A 22,510-nucleotide genomic window follows, 5' to 3' on the forward strand; every position below is an offset into this window, starting at 1 on the left:
TTGCGCAGTGATTGGATTCAGAATAGCTAAACCGCTCTCGTAACCGCTGGATTGACCCCAATTGCCTTGAGCCTGTCACTTTAAGAAAAACGACGCTATCCTACTTCGACTATTCCTGCCTGTTCTTGGAGGGTCGCTCTCTACAATCTTAAGTCTGAACTCTGACCTGGAAGTAGAGGTAGCACGTGAGTTTTCAGGTCCATCGCTAAAAAGGGCGGACCTAGAGGGGCGTGCTCCCGTAGCGAACTGTCGCTTTAGCCAAGGGAGATCCGCGCCTCCATCCTTTTCCCCGCCTCTTGTAACTCACTGGGAGAACTTTGCGCCAGTTAACTCCGCCTTTACTCGATGGCCCCTCAACTATCCCTTGGGTTCCGCCCAGTGGTCTCCGCTAGATTGGCAACGTTTAGGTGTGCGCATGCGCCCAAGCGCTTCTGCCTTTCGGACCGTCCCTTCCCTTAGACCTGAACTTTGCGCACGCCCAATAGGACTCTCCCGCTTCTTATCGCTCCGCCACTTCCCTGCGCTTGCGCATTCAAGCCGCCAGGTTTTCCTTTTCCGGGTCCCCACTGGGCTCGTTGGGCGCATGCGCCATTGCAGGTTGGCGGCTCGCGGCTCCTTCTTCCGGCCTCCCCCTTGGGCCGGCTCCCGCAGAAGCGGGGCGAGCGCGGAGCCCAAAGCGAGTGACCTGTGACCCCGGAAGTGGACCTCAGGGTACCAGGGCTTTCCCCCGGCCGGAACCGAGGGAGCCGTCGCCTGCACCCCCAGAGCATCCACCCCACGCCCACCTCTGGATGCCGCCGACGGGTGCCCGGCCCGTGCCCTGCGCTTGCCTGCCGGCCCGGCCCTTGGAAGCAGATCTGGGCCGGGGGTGGGGGCCCGGACCCCGCCTCTGATGCGTCTCCACCCCCGCGCCTGGGTCTCGCACCGCTGACTGTCCGGGCCGGCCCCGCCCCCTGCTCGCACCCTAGCCCCACCGGTCTCTCTCCTCCGCTGGGGGAGGCCATGGCGTGAGCGCGAGGCCGGGCCCCGGGGCCCGCGGGCGCCACGCGGGGCATGGGCCGGGGGCCGCCCCCATGAGGGTCCCGGGAGGAGGGCGCGCGCAGCAGCGGCGGGGCCATGGGGTCGCAGGTATTGCAGATCCTGCGCCAGGGGGTGTGGGCCTCGCTCACCGGCGGTTGGTTCTTCGACCCGCACCAGAGCACCTTCTCCAACTGCTTCCATCTCTATGTTTGGATCTTCCTGCTCACCTTTCCTTTTTTACTGTACATGGTGAGACGCCGCCGCCACCTGTAACTCCCGCTGGGGAAAGGGAGGGCAGATGTCACGGAGGGGTGCAACCTGGCAGGGATTCTGGGCTGTGGCTTGGGCACTAGGATGTAGGAAGAGGACTCAGTGAGGAGTTTGGAGTGTGTGGAGGAGAGGCCAAAATTTTCTGGCCTGGGTGACCTTGAGACCCTCACTTAGTTTCTCTCCAGTTAGAAAGAAGACAGGATCCTCCGACAGGGCTTTCTTACTAGTTGTGTGCAGGGGCGGTGAAGTCCTGTTGTGAATTTGTGAATCCTAGCCTTGACTGTGGCTGTAGGTCCACCCCACGGGGGCAGGGCTGTGTGAAGAGGGACCTGACTTGCTGCCACCTCCAGGTCCTGCCCCCCAGCTTGATGGTGGCTGGTGTGTACTGCCTTGTGGTGGCTGTCATCTTCGCTGCCATCAAGACTGTGAACTATCGGCTGCATGCTATGTTCGACCAGGGCGAGATTGTGGAGAAACGCAACTCTACCATGGGGGAGCCAGAGGAAGAGCCTGCCCAGGGGGACGGCAGTCTACCCAGGTGGGGCGAGGCAGGGCCTGTGTTGGAAATGGAGGGTCCTTGGTACCTGAGCCTGAGCCCTGGAGGATGGAGAAGGGGCTTAGGGAACATTGGGTCCAAGAACGGTTGAATGTTCTATGGTTGGCCCTGGATTTATCGGGGGGATCTGTGCGGAGAGTAGAGCGATGGGGATGGTGGGAGAAGTACTACGCGAAGAGGAAAGGTTAGCTGAAAGCTACTGTTCTTTTCCACTGCTAGGGACCCTGGAGTGGAAATGACAGTATTTCGAAAAGTGAGTTCCACACCCCCCGTACGCTGTAGCTCTCAGCATTCCGTGTTTGGCTTCAACCAGGTCTCGGTGAGTGGTCCTGGCCCTCTCCCTTCCCCACTCCTCTCCTGAGAGCCTTTCCCCAACATGGGTATGTCCTGAGCCTACTTTTTGCCCTGTTTGCTCCTTCATACTTTGTTTTTCTATTGCTCAGGAGTTGCTGCCCCGGATGGAGGACTCTGGGCCCCTCAGAGGTAGGTGGCTGCTGTTCAGAGCTGAAGGTGGTGGTGTGGAGCAGGGCATGGCGCGTGGAGGCCTTGAGGTCCCGCCGCTGCCTCTGGGGCTCTGGTTGCAGACGTCAAGGAGCTGGTGCGGGAGCAGGGCAGCAACAACGTGATCATGACTTCTGCCGATCGAGAGATGCTGAAGCTAAGCTCACAGGAGAAGCTGAGTGAGTGGGCATGTTGGCAAGAGCCTGGCCAGAAGACTAGTTGTCTTGTCTTCGAGTCGCCCCAACTTTTACTTCCCTGGGCTCTCTGTTCTCTCAGATGGGACCTCCTCAGCGTCCTGCCCCACCGGGTTCTCAGAAAGCGGGGTTGTAGGACCCCCCTCAGCCACCAGTCCCTTTTGTAGAATGCCATTCTGTCGTGTTCTGTGTTTTTTTCTCTTCTGATAGTTGGAGACCTCCCCCAGACGCCTCCAGGGGCTGCCCCAGACCCATCTCTCCCCAGCACGGACTCTTCAGAACGTTCTCCCCTGGCTGGAGATGGCGCCCCCTGGAGTGGGAGCAGCGTGGCTGACACTCCCATGAGCCCCCTGCTGAAGGGGAGCCTCAGCCAGGAGCTGAGCAAGAGCTTCCTGACGCTGACCCGGCCCGACCGGGCCTTGGTGAGGACCAGCAGTCGACGGGAACACCGCCGGGGAGCGGGCGGCTACCGGCCCCTGGACCGGCGGGGCTCCGGTGAGCCCACGCCCCAGAAAGCCGGCTCTTCAGATTCCTGCTTCAGCGGCACTGACAGGGAAACGTTGAGCAGCTTCAAGAGTGAGAAGACCAACTCGACCCACCTGGACAGCCCCCCTGGTGGGCAAGCCCCCGAGGGCAGCGACACGGACCCACCCTCGGAGGCAGAGCTGCCCGCTTCACCAGATGCCGGGGTCCCGTCAGATGACACACTGCGTTCCTTTGACACAGTCGTAGGAGCAGGGACGCCTCCGGGCCCGGCTGAGCCGCTCCTGGTTGTACGGCCCAAGGACTTGGCCCTGCTGCGGCCTAGCAAACGGCGGCCACCCGTGCGAAGACACTCCCCCGCTGGCCGTGCCCCTCGGCGACCGCTGCTGGAAGGCGGGGGCTTCTTCGAGGACGATGACACCAGCGAGGGCAGTGAACTCAGCCCGGCCTCCAGCCTCCGGTCCCAGCGCCGCTACAGCACCGACAGCTCCTCGTCCACTTCCTGCTATTCCCCTGAGAGTTCTCGGGGTGCGGCGGGGGGGCCCCGGAAACGACGGGCCCCCCATGGGGCTGAGGAGGGGACGGCTGTGCCTCCCAAGCGGCCCTATGGGACCCAGCGGACGCCTAGTACCGCCAGCGCCAAAACACACGCCCGCGTGCTGAGCATGGACGGGGCAGGGAGTGATGGCCTGAGGGGCCCCCTGGCTGGCTCCAAGGCTGAGCTGGAGGTCCAGGCGGGGGTGGAGCTGGCAGCCGGTGAGCCCGCTGTGCTGCCCGCCGAGGCCCGCCGGGGACCTGCGGCCAACCAGCCTGGCTGGCGGGGGGAGCTGCTGGAGGATGGTGCTGTGGGGGGAGGTGAGTGCCGGCTCCAGAGCTGGGGGGAGGCGAGCTCTGTAGGGACGTGGGTTTGGGCCAGAGGCAGCTGGAGTGGACCTGGTCAGCCTCTGTCTCAGGCAGCAGATGGACAAGGACACAGCGACCTAGTGACGTTGGCTGCCAGGCGCCTCAGATAAGCAAGGCTGGAGTGGTGAGGAGACCGAGGCAGAGACCTCAGGCACCTGGCCCCAGGTCCTGCAGGTAGCACCTGAGCCTTTGCTCTTTGCGGACTCTCAGTAGCCATGCTCATTCTCCTGGGTCACCAGTGGGGCAGAGCAGATCATGTCCTTGTTTCCACGTGTGGAAACTGAGGCCCACGTGGTTAGGTGATTTGGCTGGGCCACAGAGAGGGGATATGGTTGGACTAGGCCTGACCTTTACCTCCATCCATGCAGGGGCACCTGTCTCCCCCCTCCCCCAACCCTCCCTCAGGCTCTGTCCAAGCCTCTGTCACTTACGCTCGGGGGGCCTCTCTCTCTGGTCAGCTGCCGAGGAGACTGGCAAGCGGGACCGCTCAAGCAGCGTGAGGCGGGCACAGGCCATCCGGAGGCGTCACAATGCCGGCAGCAACCCTACCCCCCCTGCCTCGCTCATGGGCTCGCCGCCCAGGTGAGCACCCGCCGGCTGCTTGGACGGGAGTGGGGGCCGGCTGGCTCTAAGGGGTGCTGACCATGAGCCGACCCCTCCCCAGCAGCCTGCAGGAAGCTCAGCGGGGCCGGGCTGCCTCCCATTCCCGGGCGCTGACGCTGCCCTCTGCCCTGCACTTTGCCTCCTCGCTGCTGCTCACTCGGGCCGGCGCCAACGTGCACGAGGCCTGCACCTTCGACGACACCTCCGAGGGTGCTGTGCACTACTTCTATGACGAGAGCGGTGAGCCCCCCCGGTCCGTGGCCAAGCCTCCTTCCCTCCCGCTGAGGGTCATCGCCCCGGCAGCTGTGCTCTTGGTGCCCAGGGGCTGGGCTGCCATCCAGGGGAACCCAGCAGAGGGTTTTCCTCACTTGATGGCCCTGGTGCCCACGTGGGTTGGGCCTTGGTGCTCCTGTCTCTGACGGGCTGCCTTGTGTCCCACACCTGTGCTCCAGGCGTGCGGCGTTCCTACACCTTTGGCCTGGCTGGAGGCGGCTACGAGAACCCTCTAGGGCAGCAGGGGGAGCAGGCAGCCAATGGAGCCTGGTGAGTCTCCAGCCTTGGGCTCTCCTGACCCCGCAGCTGCTGGGTTGCCATTTCTGGGGGAGTTTTCTGTCTTCTTTCTTTGGGCTGGGCAGGGGCAGCTCAGACCTCTGGGAGGACAGGAGGGTGGGCGGCGGTGAAGGGCAGGGAGCGGTGAAGGGTGGGCCTGCACGGATCCCTTGGGTCTCTGGCTTCGTGGCACTGCCAAGCAGGAGGCTTTCAGGGCCTTCCAGGAGGCCCAAGTCCTGGGAGGGAGGCACTTCTGCCACCTGATTCTTCTGGACACTCCTGTGCTCCTGGGTATTGGAGCAGCTCCCTTAGGCCCTCAGTCATGGCCTGGCCTTGGCCTCGACCCCATTCCATTCCCAGCCTCACCCACAGCCCCGACCCTCACGGCTGCTGTTCCACAGGGACCGCCACTCGCATTCCTCCAGCTTCCACTCGGCTGATGTCCCAGAGGCGACAGGTGGCTTGAACCTGCTGCAGCCGCGGCCCGTGGTCCTGCAGGGCATGCAGGTGCGCCGAGTGCCCCTGGAGATCCCAGAGGTGAGGAGCCAGCGTCGGGGAGGGACCTGCAGGGGGAGGGGTGCAGACCACCGAGCATTCACCCAGGCACCAGGAGGGACAGGTCACCCTGAGTGAGGGCTCCAGGGGCCCTGAGGTAGCTGTCTTGACCTTCGATGGCCAGCACAGGGTGCACAGGTCCTGGACCTGAATGGCTCAAGGAGCTGCTTATTTACTCGTTCAACGAACGTGTCTGGAATAGTCTTGTTTACCCTGGAGGGGTCCACAGTAAGTGGGGATGGTGGATGTTAGCAGTGGCACTTGCAGAAGGGGCGGTGGAGTTCACCTAGCGGTGGCAGTGCTGCTTCCTATGCTGGGCGCCTGACGCGGGAGGTCTTGAGGCACGCTGTTTGAGTTTGTCCGTCTCAGCAGAGCTAGTAAGAGCGCCTTCTTTCGTTCCTGAAAGCATCCCGACGTGAGCAATAATTGATGTGGTTGGCCAGCGGATAACAGAAGTACTAGGGATGTATGAGACACAGGTTCAGAGTTAAACAGCAGTCGTGAAAGTAGCACCCGCACACCCAGGGCCACAGAGAGGCCATGGGCAGCGCCCAGAAGCCCCGTGTGCCCCTTCCTGATGCATTTATTCTCCTGACGGTCTCGTGGGATAGCAGTGTTGTCCTTCCACGGCCAAGGGTCTCCTCCAGAGGCAGGGGCTGTGCTGCTGGGCTCTGCAGAGCCCAGCACAGGGACAGGCTCACAGCCGCATCCGTAAACGCTTGTTGAATTAAAGACACGAGAAGCCCAAAGAGGTTAGGTAGTTGGTCCAGGGCCTCAGTGTGCTGGCCCTGGCACCCAGGCCTGTCCTCAGGGCCAGCGCTCCATGTGCTCCAGGGTAGGGGGTTCAGAGTGACCCCGAGGGCTTTGTCTGGGAGGAGGGTAGCGTTTGTGCTGTCTCTGGAAGGATAAGGTGGATTTCTCTGAGCCCAGGAAGAGGCGGGAGATGCTGCCTGAGTGGGGAAAACAGACACAGGAGCTAGTAATCCTGGCGTCCAGCAGCTCTGGAAGCCCCCACGGCCACTGAGCCCCGTCCTGGGAAGCTGGAGGAAGGAGTAGGCCCTTGGATGGAGGGTCAGGGCAGGCCGTGGGGCTGCTACATGGTGGGGACTTTTTGTGTTGACCAGCCAGTGTGTGCTGGGGGGTGGCAGTGGACCACGGGGGCGGGGGGTGCGGGGCTGATGGCCGCGGCCATGGGGACCGCAGTTTGACCTGCTGGACCAGGACTCCCTGCACGAATCCCAGGAGCAGACACTGATGGAGGAGGCGCCGCCCCGGGCCCAGCACAGCTACAAGTACTGGCTTCTTCCCGGCCGCTGGACCTCTGTGCGCTACGAGCGACTCGCCCTGCTGGCCCTGCTGGACCGGTGAGCACCCACCCCCTCAGCCCCCAGTCCTTGATCAGCCCTGGGCCCTGGCCTTCCAGACTCTGAACGTATGGAGGCCATCATGGCAATGGAGAACCTAACTGCTGGGGTTGCTGAGGGTGCGTGGAGAGCTGGAGTCTGCAGTGGGATTTCTTTAGGTGCTTCTGGGTGCAGAGGGGTGGCCAAGCGGGTGGTGCTCTGGTCGCTCCTCTCCCAAAGCTTTGCTGGAGACATTGTTGCCGTTCAGTGTGTCGTTTTTTATCTGCTTCTGGGTGAGTGTCAATTAAATTGAATCCTGTACCCTGAAAAAGCTAAGAAACCATCTGTCTTAGCTTTCCTTTTTTTTGGGAGGAAACTGAGGCCCAGAAAGTGAGAGAGATCAGATGTTTGTTGTCGGGGTGAATGATTTGGGCCTGGAACCTGTGTCCTGGCTTCCTGTGCTCTGGATTTCTCCCGGCGCTGTGACCGGTGTTTTGGGGGCATTGCCTGTGTGCGTAGCATAGCGAGCGGGAGCCAGAGGTGGGCAGATGCCAGAGTGGTGGCACCTGAGGCCTCAGGGTCTAGAGGGGGCAAAGACTGGGATCGGGAGGCAGGGTTGCTGTGGGGTGGCTTCCTGGAGCGAGTGCCACCTGGCCCTGGCCCTGAGAGGGCATGGCTTCATGTACTCAGGATGACGGCTGGCGTGGACACCGGCCTGGACATGGGCCTCTGTTGTTGCGTCCTGTTTCCCCCATGCCCTAACCCCTTGCCCCACTAGCAGGTGAGGAGGTGGGTGTGCTCTGACCCTGCTGTCTCTCCAGGACACGGGGGCTGGTGGAGAACATGCTCGGTGTCGGCCTGAGCAGCCTCGTCGCCTTCCTGGGCTACCTGCTGCTGCTCAAGGGGTTCTTCACCGACATCTGGGTCTTCCAGTTCTGCCTGGTCATCGCCTCCTGCCAGTATTCCCTGCTGAAGGTCAGGCCTGGCTTCCTGGGTCTCTTCCCTCGCATCTCTTCCCAGATGCACCCCCCTTCCCAGGACCCCTCTTGAGCGGGTTGAGCTCGAAAGCAGTTAAGATGCCTCAGATCCCCTGTAGCCACCCCCCATCCTACAAATGAGAGAACTGAAGCTCAGGATAGTTCAGGGGCCTGCCCTGGTCATTCATAAGGGCCCAGAAGTGGAATTGAACAGATCCTGGGGTCTCTGACCCTCCTATGGGCGCTGGCTCTCATCACCAGTGTAGCTCTTGTCTCTTCCAGAGCGTCCAGCCTGATGCGGCATCCCCCATGCACGTGAGTACCAGCAGAGCAGCACCTTTCCCCGCGAGGCTCAGGCCTGGGCCCTGGGCGGGACTGGCACCAGGTGGGGAGGGGGTCAGCTGGTGGGGAGGCAGGGCTCCCTCACCGCCCCCACCAGCCCTGGCTCCTCGGTCCTTCTGCCCCCAGCCTGCCAGGCTTTCTGTCTTGGACCCAGGGCCAGGCACGGGACACACGAGCGTGTGTGTGTGTGTGTGCACATGCAAGTAGCGTGTTCAGTTGGGGAGGCCCGGCTCCTCACAGGCCCCCCTCCCCAGGGCCACAACTGGGTGATCGCATACAGCCGGCCTGTCTACTTCTGTATCTGCTGTCTGCTCATCTGGCTGCTGGATGCCCTGGGCTCAGCTCAGCCTTTCCCGCCCGTCTCCCTTTATGGCCTCACGCTCTTCTCTGCCTCCTTCTTCTTCTGCGCCCGTGATGTAGCCACTGGTAAGGCCGGGCAGGGTTGAGGTTGCCCAGGGAGCGAGGCCTGAAGGGCAGGCCGAGGGGCAGCCTGAAGGCTGACCGGGCCTCCGCTTCCCCTCCCTGCCAGTGTTCACCTTGTGCTTCCCGTTCGTCTTCCTCCTGGGCCTCCTGCCCCAGGTGAACACCTGTCTCATGTACCTGCTGGAGCAGATAGATATGCACGGCTTTGGGGGCACAGGTATGGGGCCCACAGGTGGCTCGGGGATGTGGAGGCAGTGCGGGGCCCAGGAGGGGCTATGGGTTATGGCTGCGGCTCTGGCTGTTCACTGAGCCTTCTCCCGCGGCTACATGGTGGATTCTGAGAGCCCATCTCTTCTCCTCCCCTCCCTTCCCCTCCTGTCCTCTCTGCAGGCAAGTGGTTTAAACCCAAGAATGCCAGGGGTTCCGAAGGCCTCTCCGGGCTGGGGGGGGAGCAAAGAACAGTGGGCTGGGGACGGGGTCTGGGGGGGGGCATTGAGGGGCAGCGGGGCGTGGTGGGTGGGCGGCCAGCAAGTAGGAGCTGGACTTTACTGAAGGCTGTCGCTCGCTCATGTCGCAGCCGCCACCAGCCCACTCGCTGCGGTCTTCAGCCTCTCGCGCAGCTTGCTGGCTGCTGCCCTGCTCTACGGCTTCTGCCTCGGAGCCATCAAGGTAAAGATGACCTGTCGGTGGCGGGCATACCGAAACCCAGGGGGTTGTTGGGACAGGGCTGTGAATTGGGCTCAGCAGTGGCTTCTCCCACGGTTGGGGGACTGCCCCCTGCCGCCATGCTTATCCTCATCCCTTCTGACCAGCATGGGTTCTCTCCCCAGACTCCTTGGCCAGAACAGCACGTCCCCGTCCTTTTCTCTGTTTTCTGTGGCCTCCTGGTGGCGCTGTCCTACCACCTAAGCCGGCAGAGCAGTGACCCCACCGTGCTCTGGTGGGTGCCTGCACGTACCTGTCTGTGTGCGCACGTGTGTATGTGTTTGCGTGTGTCTGTGCGTGTGTGTCTGTGCATGTGCCTGTCACCACCTGACATGGCAAGGGTTGGGGGGGGTGTCTGTGGGAGGAGGGGCCGCCTTCCCAGACCCGGGCCCCTGACTCTTCTCATGCCCTCCAGGTCTCTGATCCGGAGCAGGCTCTTCCCTGAGCTGGAGGAGCGGAGCTTGGAGACAGCACGCGCTGAGCCCCCAGACCCACTGCCAGACAAGATGCGTCAGTCAGTGGTGAGGACCGGGAGTGTCAGGGTCTAGTCTTGGGGTGCAGGGGTGTGGTCAGCCACTGGGTGGCGGGGACACCCAAGCTGGTGTTTCCTGACCCCGCAGCGTGAGGTCCTGCACTCTGACCTGGTGATGTGTGTGGTGATTGCTGTGCTCACCTTTGCCATCAGCGCCAGCACCGTCTTCATTGCCCTGAAGGTTCGTGTGGCGCAGGCCACCCCTCCCCCTCCCCCAACCTCTCCCCCTCCCCCCACCTCAGTCTCTGCCGGAGCCCGATTGCCCTGAGGGCCTGGGCAGCCATGTCCTCACGTCCTTCTCCGCCCCAGCTGACCTCTACCAGGTGGCCCCGTGGCCCTGTGGCCTGTTTCCCTTGGCTGAGCCTCCCGCCTCTCCCTCTTGCAGTCCGTGCTGGGTTTTGTGTTGTATGCGCTGGCTGGGGCCGTGGGCTGCTTCACACATTACCTGCTGCCGCAACTCCGCAAACAGCTGCCCTGGTTCTGCCTGTCACAGCCCGTGCTGAAGCCGCTGGAGTACAGCCAGTACGAAGTGCGCGGTGAGTGCCCCCCTGCCCGGGCTGGGACCCCTCCACCCCTCCTGCCCTGATTTCCAAGCGGACCTGCAGCCTGATGGGAGCACAGGCCTTGCAGCTCAGAGTGCCAGCAGGGGGCAGCCTCTGCCCACACCGCCCCGTCCGCTCTGGCACTGGCCCTGCGGCCCCTTCACTGCCCTCTGTACCCATTCCTGCACCCGCTTCAGCCCATGCCTCACTTTCACCCTGCCTGCTTTGCCCTTTCCCACCTGCCTTGCGGTCTCTGAGGAGATGGGAGAAGTAGAACTCCAGGACCTTAAAGGGACACGTTGTCGAGAATTATAAGTTGGCTACCAATGAACTACACCAGCCTGGCATGCGTTTTTACTTGAATTCTGCAACACAAACACTCCTGAACCTATATTTAAACACTTGCATTTGTTTATTCTTTTCTTTTTTTCTTTAATATTTATTTGTTTATTATCTTGGCTATTCCGGGTCACAGTTGCGGCGCACGGGATCGTCATTGCAGCTTGTGGGATCTTAAGTTGCAGCATGCAGACTCTTAGTTGCAGCATGCCTGTGGGATCTAGTTACCCGACCAGGGATCGAACCCGGGCCCCCTGCATTGGGAGCGTGGAGTCTTACCCACTGGACCAACAGGGAAGGCCATAAACACCTGGATTTGTTATGCAAAGGTCCACATGCCTTTTTTTTCATAAACAATGAAGGATTTTGCCCACTGGGCCAGCATCTCCATGTGGCTTCAGTCAGCTCGAGCCAAGTGGCAGGGGCCCCTTCAGAAGGGCTTTGAGGCTGAGGATCACTGTGTCCTTGGGCCTCACCCAGCCCGCCCTGGCTCCGCTGGGCACATTGGGTGTCGTCATCAGCCTTTATTTCACAGACAACTGAATGGGCAGAGCACCTGCCCTAAGCCCCCAACACACCCGACTTGGGCCTCATCTGGCCCTCATCTGGCCCTCATCTGGGCTCCCAGAGATCAGCCCCCCTGCCCCGCAACCGCTCAGAGTCTCTAGGGACCCAGAATGCCACATCCCCACATTCTGGGGTTTGCCGTCTCTCCAGGTTCCCTTGGAGAGCACACCTGTTCTGCCCCGTGGTTGCAAGGGAATGCAGAGGACCCGGTGCTAGACAGCAGTCCTACCTTCCCACCTTTTGTTGCAGGTGCTGCCCAGGTGATGTGGTTTGAGAAGCTGTATGCCGGCCTGCAGTGTGTGGAGAAGTACCTCATCTACCCTGCTGTTGTGCTCAATGCCCTCACGGTGGACGCCCACACAGTCGTCAGCCACCCGGACAAGTTCTGTCTCTAGTGAGGACCGCCAGCCCCCTGCCATCCCACCGTCTACATCTCCGTGTGACACGGGGGGAAACTGAGGCCCAGAGAGGGAAGGACACCTGCCTCAGTTGCCCAGCAAGCTTAAGTAGGCCCCCAGCTCCTGACACCCTTTCCGGTGAAGCAGCTGCCTCTTCAAGAGGAGATGTGTCTCTCCAGTGTGTCTGAAGGGGGTGATCTCTTTAGAGAGCAGAGACGAAGAGTCACTGGCCCAGAAGAGCCCAGGCCAGGGCCAGCGAGGGATGGGCACCACACCCACTGTGCCGAGTGTCCGCCCAGTGCCTAATGCCCACCCCTCGCCCACAGCTGCCGGGCGCTGCTGATGACCGTGGCCGGGCTGAAGCTGCTGCGCTCGGCCTTCTGCTGCCCGCCCCAGCAGTACCTGAGCTTGGCCTTCACCGTCCTGCTCTTCCACTTCGACTACCCGCGCCTCTCCCAGGGCTTCCTGCTCGACTACTTCCTCATGTCCCTGCTCTGCAGCAAGGTGAGGCTGTGCCGCAAGACTCAGGCTGTGCAGTGGGAGCGGGCCTCTCGTGCTTTGCTGCGGGTGACTTTCCCCAGTCCACGTTAGCCACCCTGGGGGCCTTCGCAGCGGCTCCTGGCTGGGCAGCGAGCATGCTGAGGTTTAAAGCAGGTAAGTGATTTGCCTCAGGTCTCCTGGAGAATTGGTGGTCAGCTGGGATTTGAACAAAGGACCGTTCCCCGGCTCTGTGCTGGAGGTCTGCAGTGGTGCCTGCAGGGCGACCCCAGCGCAGGCCTGAGCTTTGAGCTCACTCATGTGGGCATTCTAGTCTGGTTTCCGGCCTGACCCAGGATGGTGGCGATCCAGACTGTGTCCCCCTCTGAGGGCAGGGCCTGTGACTGTCTCTTAACTCTTGGTACCACAGTTGAGGCCCAGCGTCATCACTGAGAGTGGTATGGCCTGACCAAGATATTTAACTGCTCTACCTTCTCAAACCTCAGTTTTCCCATCTGAGAAATGGGACAGCAGTAGGAGGCTCCTGGAGTGGTTCTATGATTAAATGGCTAACACTCCTTTGGTTGCTTTGTCTGGAGCTGCTGATGGTATCGGGGGCTTTGAAGCAGGTCCAGAGCGTAAGGGCTGGGAGTGATCTTGAGCTTGACTCCTATGTAGGCAGCAAGTGGCGTAGCCCCAAGGCTCTGAGTGTCTGAGTGGGTACTTGGTGGACCCCCCCGCCCCCGCCACTGTGAGTGATCTGCATATCTTTTACCTTCCCCCCCTTCCAACCTTGCAGCTGTGGGACCTGCTGTACAAGCTGCGTTTTGTGCTGACCTACATCGCGCCCTGGCAGATCACGTGGGGCTCGGCTTTCCACGCTTTTGCCCAGCCATTCGCCGTGCCACGTACCCAGCCTGCCGCCTGCCACCTGGGTGCGGGTGTGCAGGGAGGACCGTGGCCTGGATGGGGCTGGGGGCCGCCAGGCGGGTCGGCACGGGGGTGAGGGGCTAGTGAGGGAGGCCGGGGAGGGTCTTGCCTGCCGGCCACCTCCTTGACTCGTGCCCAGACTCGGCCATGCTGTTCGTTCAGGCCCTGCTCTCCGCGCTCTTCTCCACGCCGCTCAACCCCCTACTGGGTAGCGCCGTCTTCATCATGTCCTACGCGCGGCCCCTCAAGTTCTGGGAGCGCGACTACAAGTGAGTCTCGTGGGACACGGAAGCGAGTGCCGGGGGCGCCCCTGAGAGGGACCTGGCGGAGGAGCGGGATGGCTGCACCGGGAGGCAGGTTGCTGGGAGACGGGCGGGGGTTTGGAGGCCAGGCTGGGTGGGGTGCTGTGGGCTTCAGGGAGGTGGCTGATCCAAACGGGGCCGAGCTTGAGCCGGGCCGAGGCCTTGGGCTCACCCTGCGCTTCCCGGCTGTGCGCTCCCGGCTGAGTCCCCTCATGTTCCTGAGCCTCAGCCTCCACCACCACCCCACCCCCGTCATGGGGCTGTCGTGGCGTCTGCCTCAGGGTGCAGGGGTGCGGGTTGGGGGGGAGGTGTTTGGGGCTGGCGGGAGCGGTCGTCCGAGCCCCGGGCAGCCTCGCCCTCTTAGCCACCTGTGTTGTCGCCCTCTCTCTGAGCAGCACTAAGCGTGTGGATCATTCCAACACCCGCCTGGTCACACAGCTGGACCGGAACCCTGGTGTGTACCCGGCCATCGGGGGCCTTAGGGCGGGGCCTTCCTGGAGGGAGCCTTGCTCACTTGTCACGTTGTCCATCTGCCCGTCCATCCTGGGTCCCAGGAGCTGATGACAACAACCTCAACTCGATCTTCTACGAGCACTTGACTCGCTCGCTGCAGCGCACGCTGTGTGGGGACCTGGTGCTGGGCCGCTGGGGCAGCTGCGGCCCCGGCGACTGCTTCGTCCTGGCCTCCGACTACCTCAACGCCCTGGTGCACCTCATCGAGGTCGGCAACGGCCTCGTCACCTTCCAGCTGCGTGGCCTCGAGTTCCGGGGTGAGCTGCGGGGCCGAGCATGACGGTGTGTCGGGGCTGGGCTGTAGCCCTGCTCTGCCCCGGGCGGCTGGGGCCCTCCCCGCCGGGCCTGGGTTTCCTAGTCCGAGCAGCGAGGTGCCAGGCTCTCTCCGGCCCAGCCCCGTCCCTGCCCTGACTGCAGCCGGTCCGTAGCGACCAGGCCACTCTGATGAGAGCTTGGACCTGGGGCTCCCGCTGGCCTGCTCTCCGGTCTCAGGCCAGGACCAGGTGGGGGGCCACACGTAAGCCCTGGTGAGGGAGCCGGCTCCTTGCTCTCAGGAAGCTGTACCTGGCAGATACCAGCTTCACGAGGGGCTCACAAGTGCACAGGGGCTCTAGGCACAGCTCGGGAGCAGCACGAGCCTGAGTTTCGGTCTCTGCGTCTATAGATGAGGGACCAGACCCTGTCCCCTCCCCGCAACCCTCAATGCCCCAGTTGCACCCCACCGTGGCCACTGGGAGTCAGGAGGAGAACGGGGCTTGTTTGTTAATCGGTTCACTTAGTAACGGTTGCTCGCGTCGTATCTCGGGGAGGTGCCGGGGCACTGTCTGGGGAGGAGGTAGGCTGGGGTGTCCCTGTGACCCCCTGACCGGAGCCCCCTTTCCCCACAGGTACGTACTGCCAGCAGCGTGAGGTGGAGGCCATCACAGAGGGCGTGGAGGAGGATGAGGGCTGCTGCTGCTGCGAGCCTGGCCACCTGCCGAGGGTCCTGTCCTTCAATGCCGCCTTCGGGCAGCGCTGGCTGGCCTGGGAAGTGACGGCCAGCAAGTACGTGCTGGAGGGCTACAGCATCAGCGACAACAACGCCGCCTCCATGCTGCAGGTCTTCGACCTCCGCAAGATCCTCGTCACCTACTACGTCAGGGTATGAGGGGCAGGTGGCTGGGCGCGGGGCTCCCCGCCGGCGGGCGCTCACTGGCCAGGAGCACCCCGAAGGCCATCCTCCGGATCCTTGGGAGCCTGTTTTGCCCAAGGGAAGCAGAGGCCTCAGAGAGTTTAATCAGCCTCCAAAGTGTCACTGTTGGACAGCGGGCCTCCATGTGACTCTGACGGTGGGGAGCCCAGGGCGGGGGGGCCCCCTGTCCCCCTCCTCCGGGAGGCTCACGTGGGGTGGTGAGTCCTGGGGGCCGGTGGGCAGCGCGTGCACAGATCCTCTCTCTGGGCTTTGGTCCTGGGAGGGGCATTGCTGATGCCAGCCTTCTAGACCACCAGCCCGGCCCCCCCACCCCCCGTACAGAGTGACGGTAATAGTAACGGTGGCGACAGGAATGACAGTCTTAGGAGCAGCTGCCAAGCAGCGGTGCTCACTGAGGGCTGGGCTCTGCCAGGCACCTCTCCTGAGCTGGGTGAAGCCCACCACACCTTCCAGGATAGGTCCCGCTGCCTCAGATGTGGACAGTGACTTGCCTGAGGCCCTAGAATCAGGAGAAAGTGCCAGAGCGAGGCTTAGCCCAGGCCTGGTCCTCCCTGTCTCAGCCTGGGTGCGCCAAGCCAGGCCTGAGGGTCTCGAGGCCTGTGGTGACGTGCAGGGGGTTGGTGAGGCACGATGTGGGGTCCGAAGGGAGCCGTGGATTGGGTTCTGGGAAGCTTGAGGTATTGCCTTCTTTGCTGTGCCTGTCAGCCCCCTTGAGCAGTGGGGATTCTCGCGGTTCTCTGAGGAGGCGGGGATGATGAGGGCGCTAAGGAGTGGGGTGAGTAGCGGGTCACAGGTCCCCTCGTGCCCTCTTAGCATCTGCCCTGGGGCTTGTCGGGGGCCCAGAAGGGGTGGCCTGTTGGGGTCCAGGTGAGCCTGCCCACCTGAGGTTCTCTCTGGGGCGGTCCCCGTGCGTCCGCTAGCTGTGCTACGCTGCCAGGGGGCATGCCGCCTGCGTCGCTTGTCAGAGAGACTGTGCTTTCTCTACTGTGGATGTTTCCACCCGTCCACTCCTGGGGAAGGGTTTGTGAGCCCGCCCCATCCTTATTGTCACCAAGAAAGACTGTGGTCCAGAAAAAGACATTCCCAGCCACAGGTCACCCAGGGGTTACGACCCTGTCCTCCTTCCTCTTCCCGTCTCGAGAGAGGCGCTCCTGCCCAGGTCTCCCCACTTCCTCCCTCTCGGCCAGCGTAGGCTTCTCGTGGCGGTGCAGCAGACCCCCGCCAGGCCCCGGGCTAGCAGTCTGAGATGAGCGCCACCCTTGCCCAGCTTCTTGAGGGGAAGCTGACTTGCTGCAGCCGCCTCAAAGGCTGGGCAGGATCACGGCCATGTGGAGGCGCCTGGAGGACCCAGGGAAGGCTCTGCCCAGGATGGAGTGCGGGCTGAAGTTCGGAACGATGAATGGGGGCTGCTGAGGCGGGGCCTGCGGGGAGGCAGGTGTGCAGGGCAGCCCCACAGGCCTGGGGCAGTTCAGGGATGTGTCCCATCCAGCCCTGGGCTTGGCAGACCAGGCGGAGCCTTCCTGTGCAGATTTAGCCCCCCTTGGCACCTCCCACCCCTTGTCTTTCCGTGGAAGTCACTGAGTGCAGTTGCGTGAGAGATTCAGTGCAACCCTCGTGGTCACGGAGATGCTGACCCTCACATTCACCTGCAGCCAAGCTTTGGGGTGCCCTTAGCATTTCCAAGCCCAGGCACATTCGTTCTGCTGTTTGATTCTTTTAGTGACTCTTGGAAGAGGTGAGGTCAGTGTTAATCGACCCCTTTCACAGTTGAGAAAACTGAGGCTCACACACCCATCCTTGCAGTTAGGCGGGATGAAGGCAGAAAAGATGCCGCAGTCGTGATGCTTCTGAGGATTCAGTGAGCTGCCCCACGTGAAACACTGAGCAGAGCCACTGAGCTGCCAGCGAGTGCTTGCAGGCGGGCGCTGTTACTCCTGAGAACCACTCTAAGGGCTGGGCCCCAGGATTGCTGGTTCTGTAGCACACCATGTGGTTGTGCAAGTTAATGGAGCACTTCTGTGTGCCAGGCCAGCTCCTCCCCCGGTCCCCAAAGTGTTTCTTTCTGGTTCTTCTTGGGGGCTGCGGAGATGCCCTCTGAGCAAGAAGGTCAGTTTGGAGCCAGTCTGCCTGGAGCCCAAGCTGCCCCCATTCACCCCATTAGGCTCCTGGTGCCCTTCCTCTTGGTAAGAGGGCACCCAGCCCTCCCCAGACAGCACCCTCACCTGCCATAGCCGAGGCAATGCTGGGGACAGGCTCCCAGCTACCAGGCAAGCTGCGGTGTGCCGGGAACCGAACTGATGAGGTGCTGCATATAGCCATGGCCTCCAGGTGTCCCCACCATCACCACCCAGGGAGATATTTGAGGCCCTTGGCTCTTCCTGGCTTGTGCTGTGGCCATTTTGCCTAGGCTCTTAGCCTTTCCATGTCCTACCAGAGCGACCCTGCTGGACTCCCCTACTGCCTAGGTGCCCTCTGTTCGTGGCCAGCTGCGCCAGCCTCCCCAGCTCTGGACTTCCCACCCCTTCCCAAGGCAGAAGCCCATCCCGTTGGCTCCATCCCGGGGCAGCACACAGAATCCCAGTAACCTCACTGGCTGCCAGCTGCCGGCCTCACACTGCCCGTCCATGCTGGCTGTGTCAGCTTCTTGCTTCCTAGAGCTCCTCTCCATTTGCCCAAACCCCTGCTTAAAAGCCAGCAGAATCTCTTAAAGAGTCCAGGAGCCCTGGACTTCGGGCACAGACACCATGCCTCTGGCTTTTTTTCTGAGGGGAAGCCCTGTGGCTGTCACACTTCAGCTGCCTCAAGGGGCCCAAGACCTAGGGGCACTTAGGCCCCACTGGCCTGCAGGCAGCCGCACGACCTTAGTCTGACCTTCCGGGGCCTCTGAGGTCTGGATGCCACAGCATCGTGGTACTGTGGTGCTGGCCAGCTCGCCCTGCCCTGCTGTGTAACCACAGGCAAGTCTGTCGTCTGTCTGGGCCTCAGTTCCCCTTACATACAGGGCAGGAGGGCAGGGCAAGCGTCCAAGCACTTGCCACAGTGTACCACCCTCCAGGGGATGCTCCGTGAGGAGGGCTGCTTCCTGTCAGCTGTCCCCTTCCCCCTCCCTGGCCGAGAGAAGGGCAGCAGACGTGCCTGTGGGCCTTCAGGGAGCTGAGATGGGACACAGGACGGGTGTCCTGGGAAGCCGACTTCAGCTCAGTCTAAGGGAGAAGCCTCTTTTTTTTTTTTTGGCCACACCGCATGCCTTGTGGGGTCCTAATTCCCTGACCCGAGATCGAACCCCGGGCCTTGGCAGCGAAAGCATGGAGCCCTAATCACTGGACCGCCAGGGAATTCCCACGGAGAAGCCTCTTCACCCTGACGCTGCCTCCTCCAGTGGCCAGGGCGAGGGCGCTCCCCCGGTCACTGACCCCAGCCCTCTCCTCCCAGAGCATCATCTACTATGTGAGCCGCTCTCCAAAGCTGGAGGCCTGGCTGAGCCACGAGGGCATCGCGACAGCCCTGCGTCCTGTGCGGGCACCGGGCTATGCTGACTCAGACCCCACCTTCTCGCTGAGCGTGGATGAGGACTACGACCTCCGCCTCTCTGGCCTCTCGCTGCCCTCCTTCTGCGCCGTGCACCTGCAGTGGATTCAGTACTGCGCTTCCCGGCGCGGCCAGGTCCGGCCACCGCTACCCTGGGGCTGCCTTCTCCCCCTCGGCCTCCCCCCTCCCTGTGCAGGTTCTTCTCACCCTCAGCCTCCCTTGGCCTGGGCCCCAGCCCCCACCCCAAGTACCCTGTCCCAGGTCTGAGCTGGGCTCTGGGGACGGGGGTCCTTGTGCCGCAGCCTGTGGACCAGGATTGGAACTCGCCGCTGGTCACGCTGTGTTTTGGCCTGTGTGTGCTGGGCCGCCGGGCCCTGGGGACGGCTTCGCACAGCATGTCGGCCAGGTGAGTGCCCGCAAGTCCAGCCGGGCCTGTCGCTCTCCCCTCCTCTACCTCCATGAAGAGCTCTGGGCCTCTGGCCTCAGCCCCCAGGGGCCACATCAGCCCTTCCTTCAGCGTGGCTCTTTTACCCATTGTGACTTTGCCTGCTCCTCACCGCCCCGTGAGGGACACGGGCAGAGATTGACTTGTCGAGATGGCGAAACTGAGGCCCAGCATAAAGAGCCGTCTCCGCTCTGACCACTGCATGTAGAGTCAGAGCTCAGGAACCCAGGAGCCCCCTGTGCGTTCACCTCCCCTCCTCCTCTTCCCCAGCCTGGAGCCCTTCCTCTACGGCCTGCACGCCCTGTTTAAGGGGGACTTCCGTATCACCTCCCCGCGCGACGAGTGGGTCTTTGCCGACATGGACCTGCTTCACCGCGTGGTGGCACCTGGGGTTCGCATGGCCCTCAAGCTCCACCAGGTGGGGAGAGGTGTGCCCAGGCAGGGTGGGCGGGGGCGAGGTCTCTGCCCAGGCCAGGGGCCGCTGACCTCAGCCCTCCCCTCCGTCCTCCCCACAGGACCATTTCACGTCCCCAGATGAGTATGAGGAGCCGGCCGCTCTGTATGACGCCATCGCAGCCAACGAGGAGCGGCTAGTCATCTCCCACGAGGGTGACCCGGCCTGGCGCAGCGCCATCCTCAGCAACACGCCCTCGCTCTTGGCGCTGCGGCACGTCTTGGACGACGCCTCCGACGAGTACAAGATCATCATGCTCAACCGGCGCCACCTCAGCTTCCGTGTCATCAAGGTGGGGACGGCCGCGCGCCCGGCCCGGCCCCCTTCCTGGCGCGGTCTCCTGACCCCCACGTGTGGCTTCCGCAGGTGAACCGCGAGTGCGTGCGCGGCCTGTGGGCCGGGCAGCAGCAGGAGCTGGTGTTCCTGCGCAACCGCAATCCCGAGCGAGGCAGCATCCAGAACGCCAAGCAGGCGCTCCGCAACATGATCAATTCCTCCTGCGACCAGCCGCTGGGCTACCCCATCTACGTGTCGCCCCTCACCACCTCGCTGGCCGGCAGCCATCCCCAGCTGAGGGCACTGTGGGGCGGCCCCGTCAGCCTGGGTGCCATCGCCCGCTGGCTTCTGCGCAGCTGGGAGAGGTGAGTTCCGACCCCCCGCCTCTAGCCCGCAAGGCTGGGGTCACGGGGCAGGAAGCCGGGGCTCGGAGAGAGGAAGCGGCTCTCTCCGGGGTCTGACTGAGGAAGTGCTGGAGCCAGGATTGAGCCCCGAGAGCTGACCCCTTCCCCGAGCTGACCCAACCGTACACCCCCCCCCCACCCCAGCCAGAGCTGAAGGTGGCCTTTAGCCTGAAGCACCGTTGATGACGCTTCCCTTTTTTTTTTTTTTTTAAAAGATGTATTTATTATTTATTTTATTTGTCTTTGGCTGCGTCGGGTCTTAGTTGTGGCACATGCCATCTTCGCTGAGGCGTGCGGGATCTTTTGTTGCAGCTTGTGGGCTTCTCTCTAGTTGTGGCGAGCAGGTTTTTTCTTCTCTGGTTGCGGCGTGCAGGCTCCGGGGCCCGTGGGCTCTGTAGTTTGCGGCACGCAGGCTCTAGTTGAGGCGCACGAGCTCAGTAGTTGTGGCGCACGGGCTTAGTCGCCCTGTGGCATGTGGGATCTTAGTTCCCTGACCAGGGATTGAACCCGTGTCCCCTGTGTCGTAAGGTGGAATCTTTACTACCGGTCCACCGGGGGAGTCCCTGATAAGCCCTCCTTTAAAAGCCCTGAGGGACTTCCCTGGTGGTTCAGTGGTTAAGACTCCATGCTTCCACTGCAGGCGGTGTGGGTTCGATCCCTGGTCAGGGAACTAAGATCCCACATGCCACGCAGGTCGACCATAAAAAAAAAAAAAAAAAAAAAAAAAGCCCTGTAAAGTGGATGGCAAAAACCTTTTAGAAATAGCAGTGGTTGGGGACTTGTGCTTGTGAGGTCTTTGTATCTCCCACCCCCTACCAACCTCTTCTCTGCCTCCCCTCCCCCAGGCTTCATAAGGGCTGTGGTGCCGGCTGCAACAGTGGCGGGAACGTGGATGACTCGGACTGTGGTGGAGGCGGTGGCTTGACCTCCCTCAGCAATAACCCCCCCTTGGCACACCCCACACCTGAGAACACAGCAGGTGAGCAGGCAGGGCCGCGCTGAACCGCTGAGTGGGGAGGGCAGCCTAGCTGACTGCAGTCTCTGCCCTCTTATCTGTCTCCCACAGGCGGTGGTGACCAGCCCCTCCCACCAGGCCCTGCCTGGGGCCCGAGGCCCTCCCTGAGCGGCTCTGGTGATGGGCGCCCCCCTCCTCTGCTGCAGTGGCCACCCCCTCGGCTCCCTGGACCATCCCCTGCTTCTCCTGCCCCCACTGAGGGTCCCAGGCCCTCAAGGCCCCCTGGCCCTGGCCTCCTTAGTTCGGAGGGTCCCAGTGGGAAGTGGAGCCTGGGGGGTCGGAAGGGGCTAGGGGGATCCGAGGGGGAGCCAGCCTCAGGGAGCCCTAAAGGAAGCACCCCCAAATCTCAGGTAAGGTTCTTATGGGAGGGTCGGGTCCTGGGCAGCTCAGGTCTGCTCTCCTACCAACCTATCTCCCCTCCCTCAGGCGCCCCTAGACCTCAGCCTCAGCCCGCACATCAGCACCGATGCCTCGCCCCCCAGAGCAGTGCAGGACATTCCTTGCTTGGACAGCAGTGCTCCTGAGTGTGGCACGCCCACTGGGGCCCTGGGCGACTGGCCTGCCCCCGCTGAGGAGCGTGAGAGCCCGGCTGCCCAGCCCCTGCTGGAGCATCAGTACTGAGTGGCCTGGTGCCCTCTGGGTCCCAGCCCAGGATTCAGAAACTTGGACCCCCAGCCTTTGGCCCTTTCTGCTGGACCACAGAACTGAGTGGCTTTGGCTCCCACCTGTGAACCCTGACCTCTGGCTGCCTTAGCCAGAGCACCAGAACTGAGTAGCCCAGACCTCTGACCTTGGCCCCTGATCTCTCATCCTAATTCAGGGCCTGGGCTCCCCAAACTGAGGCAGGCAGCATCCCAGCTGGGCCCTAAGAGCCAAACCCATGGGCTGGTCCTGCCTCAAGTCCATGACCAGGACTGACTTGGCCCCTCGGCCTGCACTGCCTGCTGGGGTAGCCCCTTGGCCTTGGACTGGGGGCTGAAATGTGGGGAGGGGGGTTTCTTTTTCTTTTCTTTTCTTTTCTTTTTTTTTTTTTTTTCGTGCTTCGGAGACACCAGAATTAATAACACTATTTTTGATTTTGGTTGGTAGTTTCTTCTTCCATCTGGGGGTGTTTGGGTGGAGGGTAGATGAGCACAGAGGGGGATGAAAGATGTGGGGCTGGGCTATGATGA

The 22,510-nt window shown here is 62.4% G+C and overlaps 1 protein-coding gene across 5 annotated transcripts; it reads left to right on the forward strand.

Moving 5' to 3' along the window:
- The first annotated feature begins 587 nt into the window (after positions 1-587).
- On the forward strand, positions 588-22,419 carry PCNX3 (pecanex 3). 5 transcript variants are annotated; one of them, XM_059067998.2, is made up of 35 exons: positions 588-1,269; positions 1,641-1,828; positions 2,066-2,165; positions 2,290-2,329; positions 2,431-2,526; positions 2,752-3,879; positions 4,386-4,509; positions 4,592-4,770; positions 4,983-5,073; positions 5,481-5,616; positions 6,838-6,998; positions 7,799-7,952; positions 8,237-8,269; positions 8,551-8,722; positions 8,826-8,936; positions 9,297-9,388; positions 9,550-9,659; positions 9,840-9,945; positions 10,045-10,137; positions 10,342-10,492; positions 11,654-11,798; positions 12,129-12,306; positions 13,079-13,187; positions 13,349-13,478; positions 13,907-13,965; positions 14,066-14,281; positions 14,912-15,165; positions 18,649-18,879; positions 19,047-19,150; positions 19,460-19,607; positions 19,705-19,935; positions 20,010-20,284; positions 21,169-21,302; positions 21,390-21,688; positions 21,765-22,419. In XM_059067998.2, the coding sequence occupies exons 1-35, from the start codon at positions 1,117-1,119 to the stop codon at positions 21,957-21,959; spliced, it is 6,126 nt and encodes a 2,041-aa protein (XP_058923981.1). In that variant the 5' UTR covers positions 588-1,116; the 3' UTR covers positions 21,960-22,419. The 5 variants fall into 5 exon arrangements, with proteins under 5 accessions (XP_058923981.1, XP_058923984.1, XP_058923982.1 ...); XM_059068001.2 differs by having other exon boundaries at positions 6,877-6,998; XM_059067999.2 differs by having other exon boundaries at positions 4,595-4,770.
- The last annotated feature ends 91 nt before the right edge of the window (positions 22,420-22,510 follow it).

Source organism: Kogia breviceps, chromosome 7 (assembly GCF_026419965.1).
Source record: "Kogia breviceps isolate mKogBre1 chromosome 7, mKogBre1 haplotype 1, whole genome shotgun sequence".
Lineage (NCBI taxonomy): Eukaryota > Metazoa > Chordata > Mammalia > Artiodactyla > Physeteridae > Kogia > Kogia breviceps.

What these genes read in the sequence shown, in the direction of transcription:
- PCNX3 (XM_059067998.2), top strand. Translation starts at nt 1,117, where the DNA reads ATGGGGTCGCAGGTATTGCAGATCCTGCGCCAGGGGGTGTGGGCCTCG. An exon ending in TTGGCTTCAACCAGGTCTCG is followed by an intron (nt 2,166 to 2,289) that starts GTGAGTGGTCCT and finishes TCTATTGCTCAG; the next exon opens with GAGTTGCTGCCCCGGATGGA. An exon ending in TTCTGGGAGCGCGACTACAA is followed by an intron (nt 13,479 to 13,906) that starts GTGAGTCTCGTG and finishes CTCTCTGAGCAG; the next exon opens with CACTAAGCGTGTGGATCATT.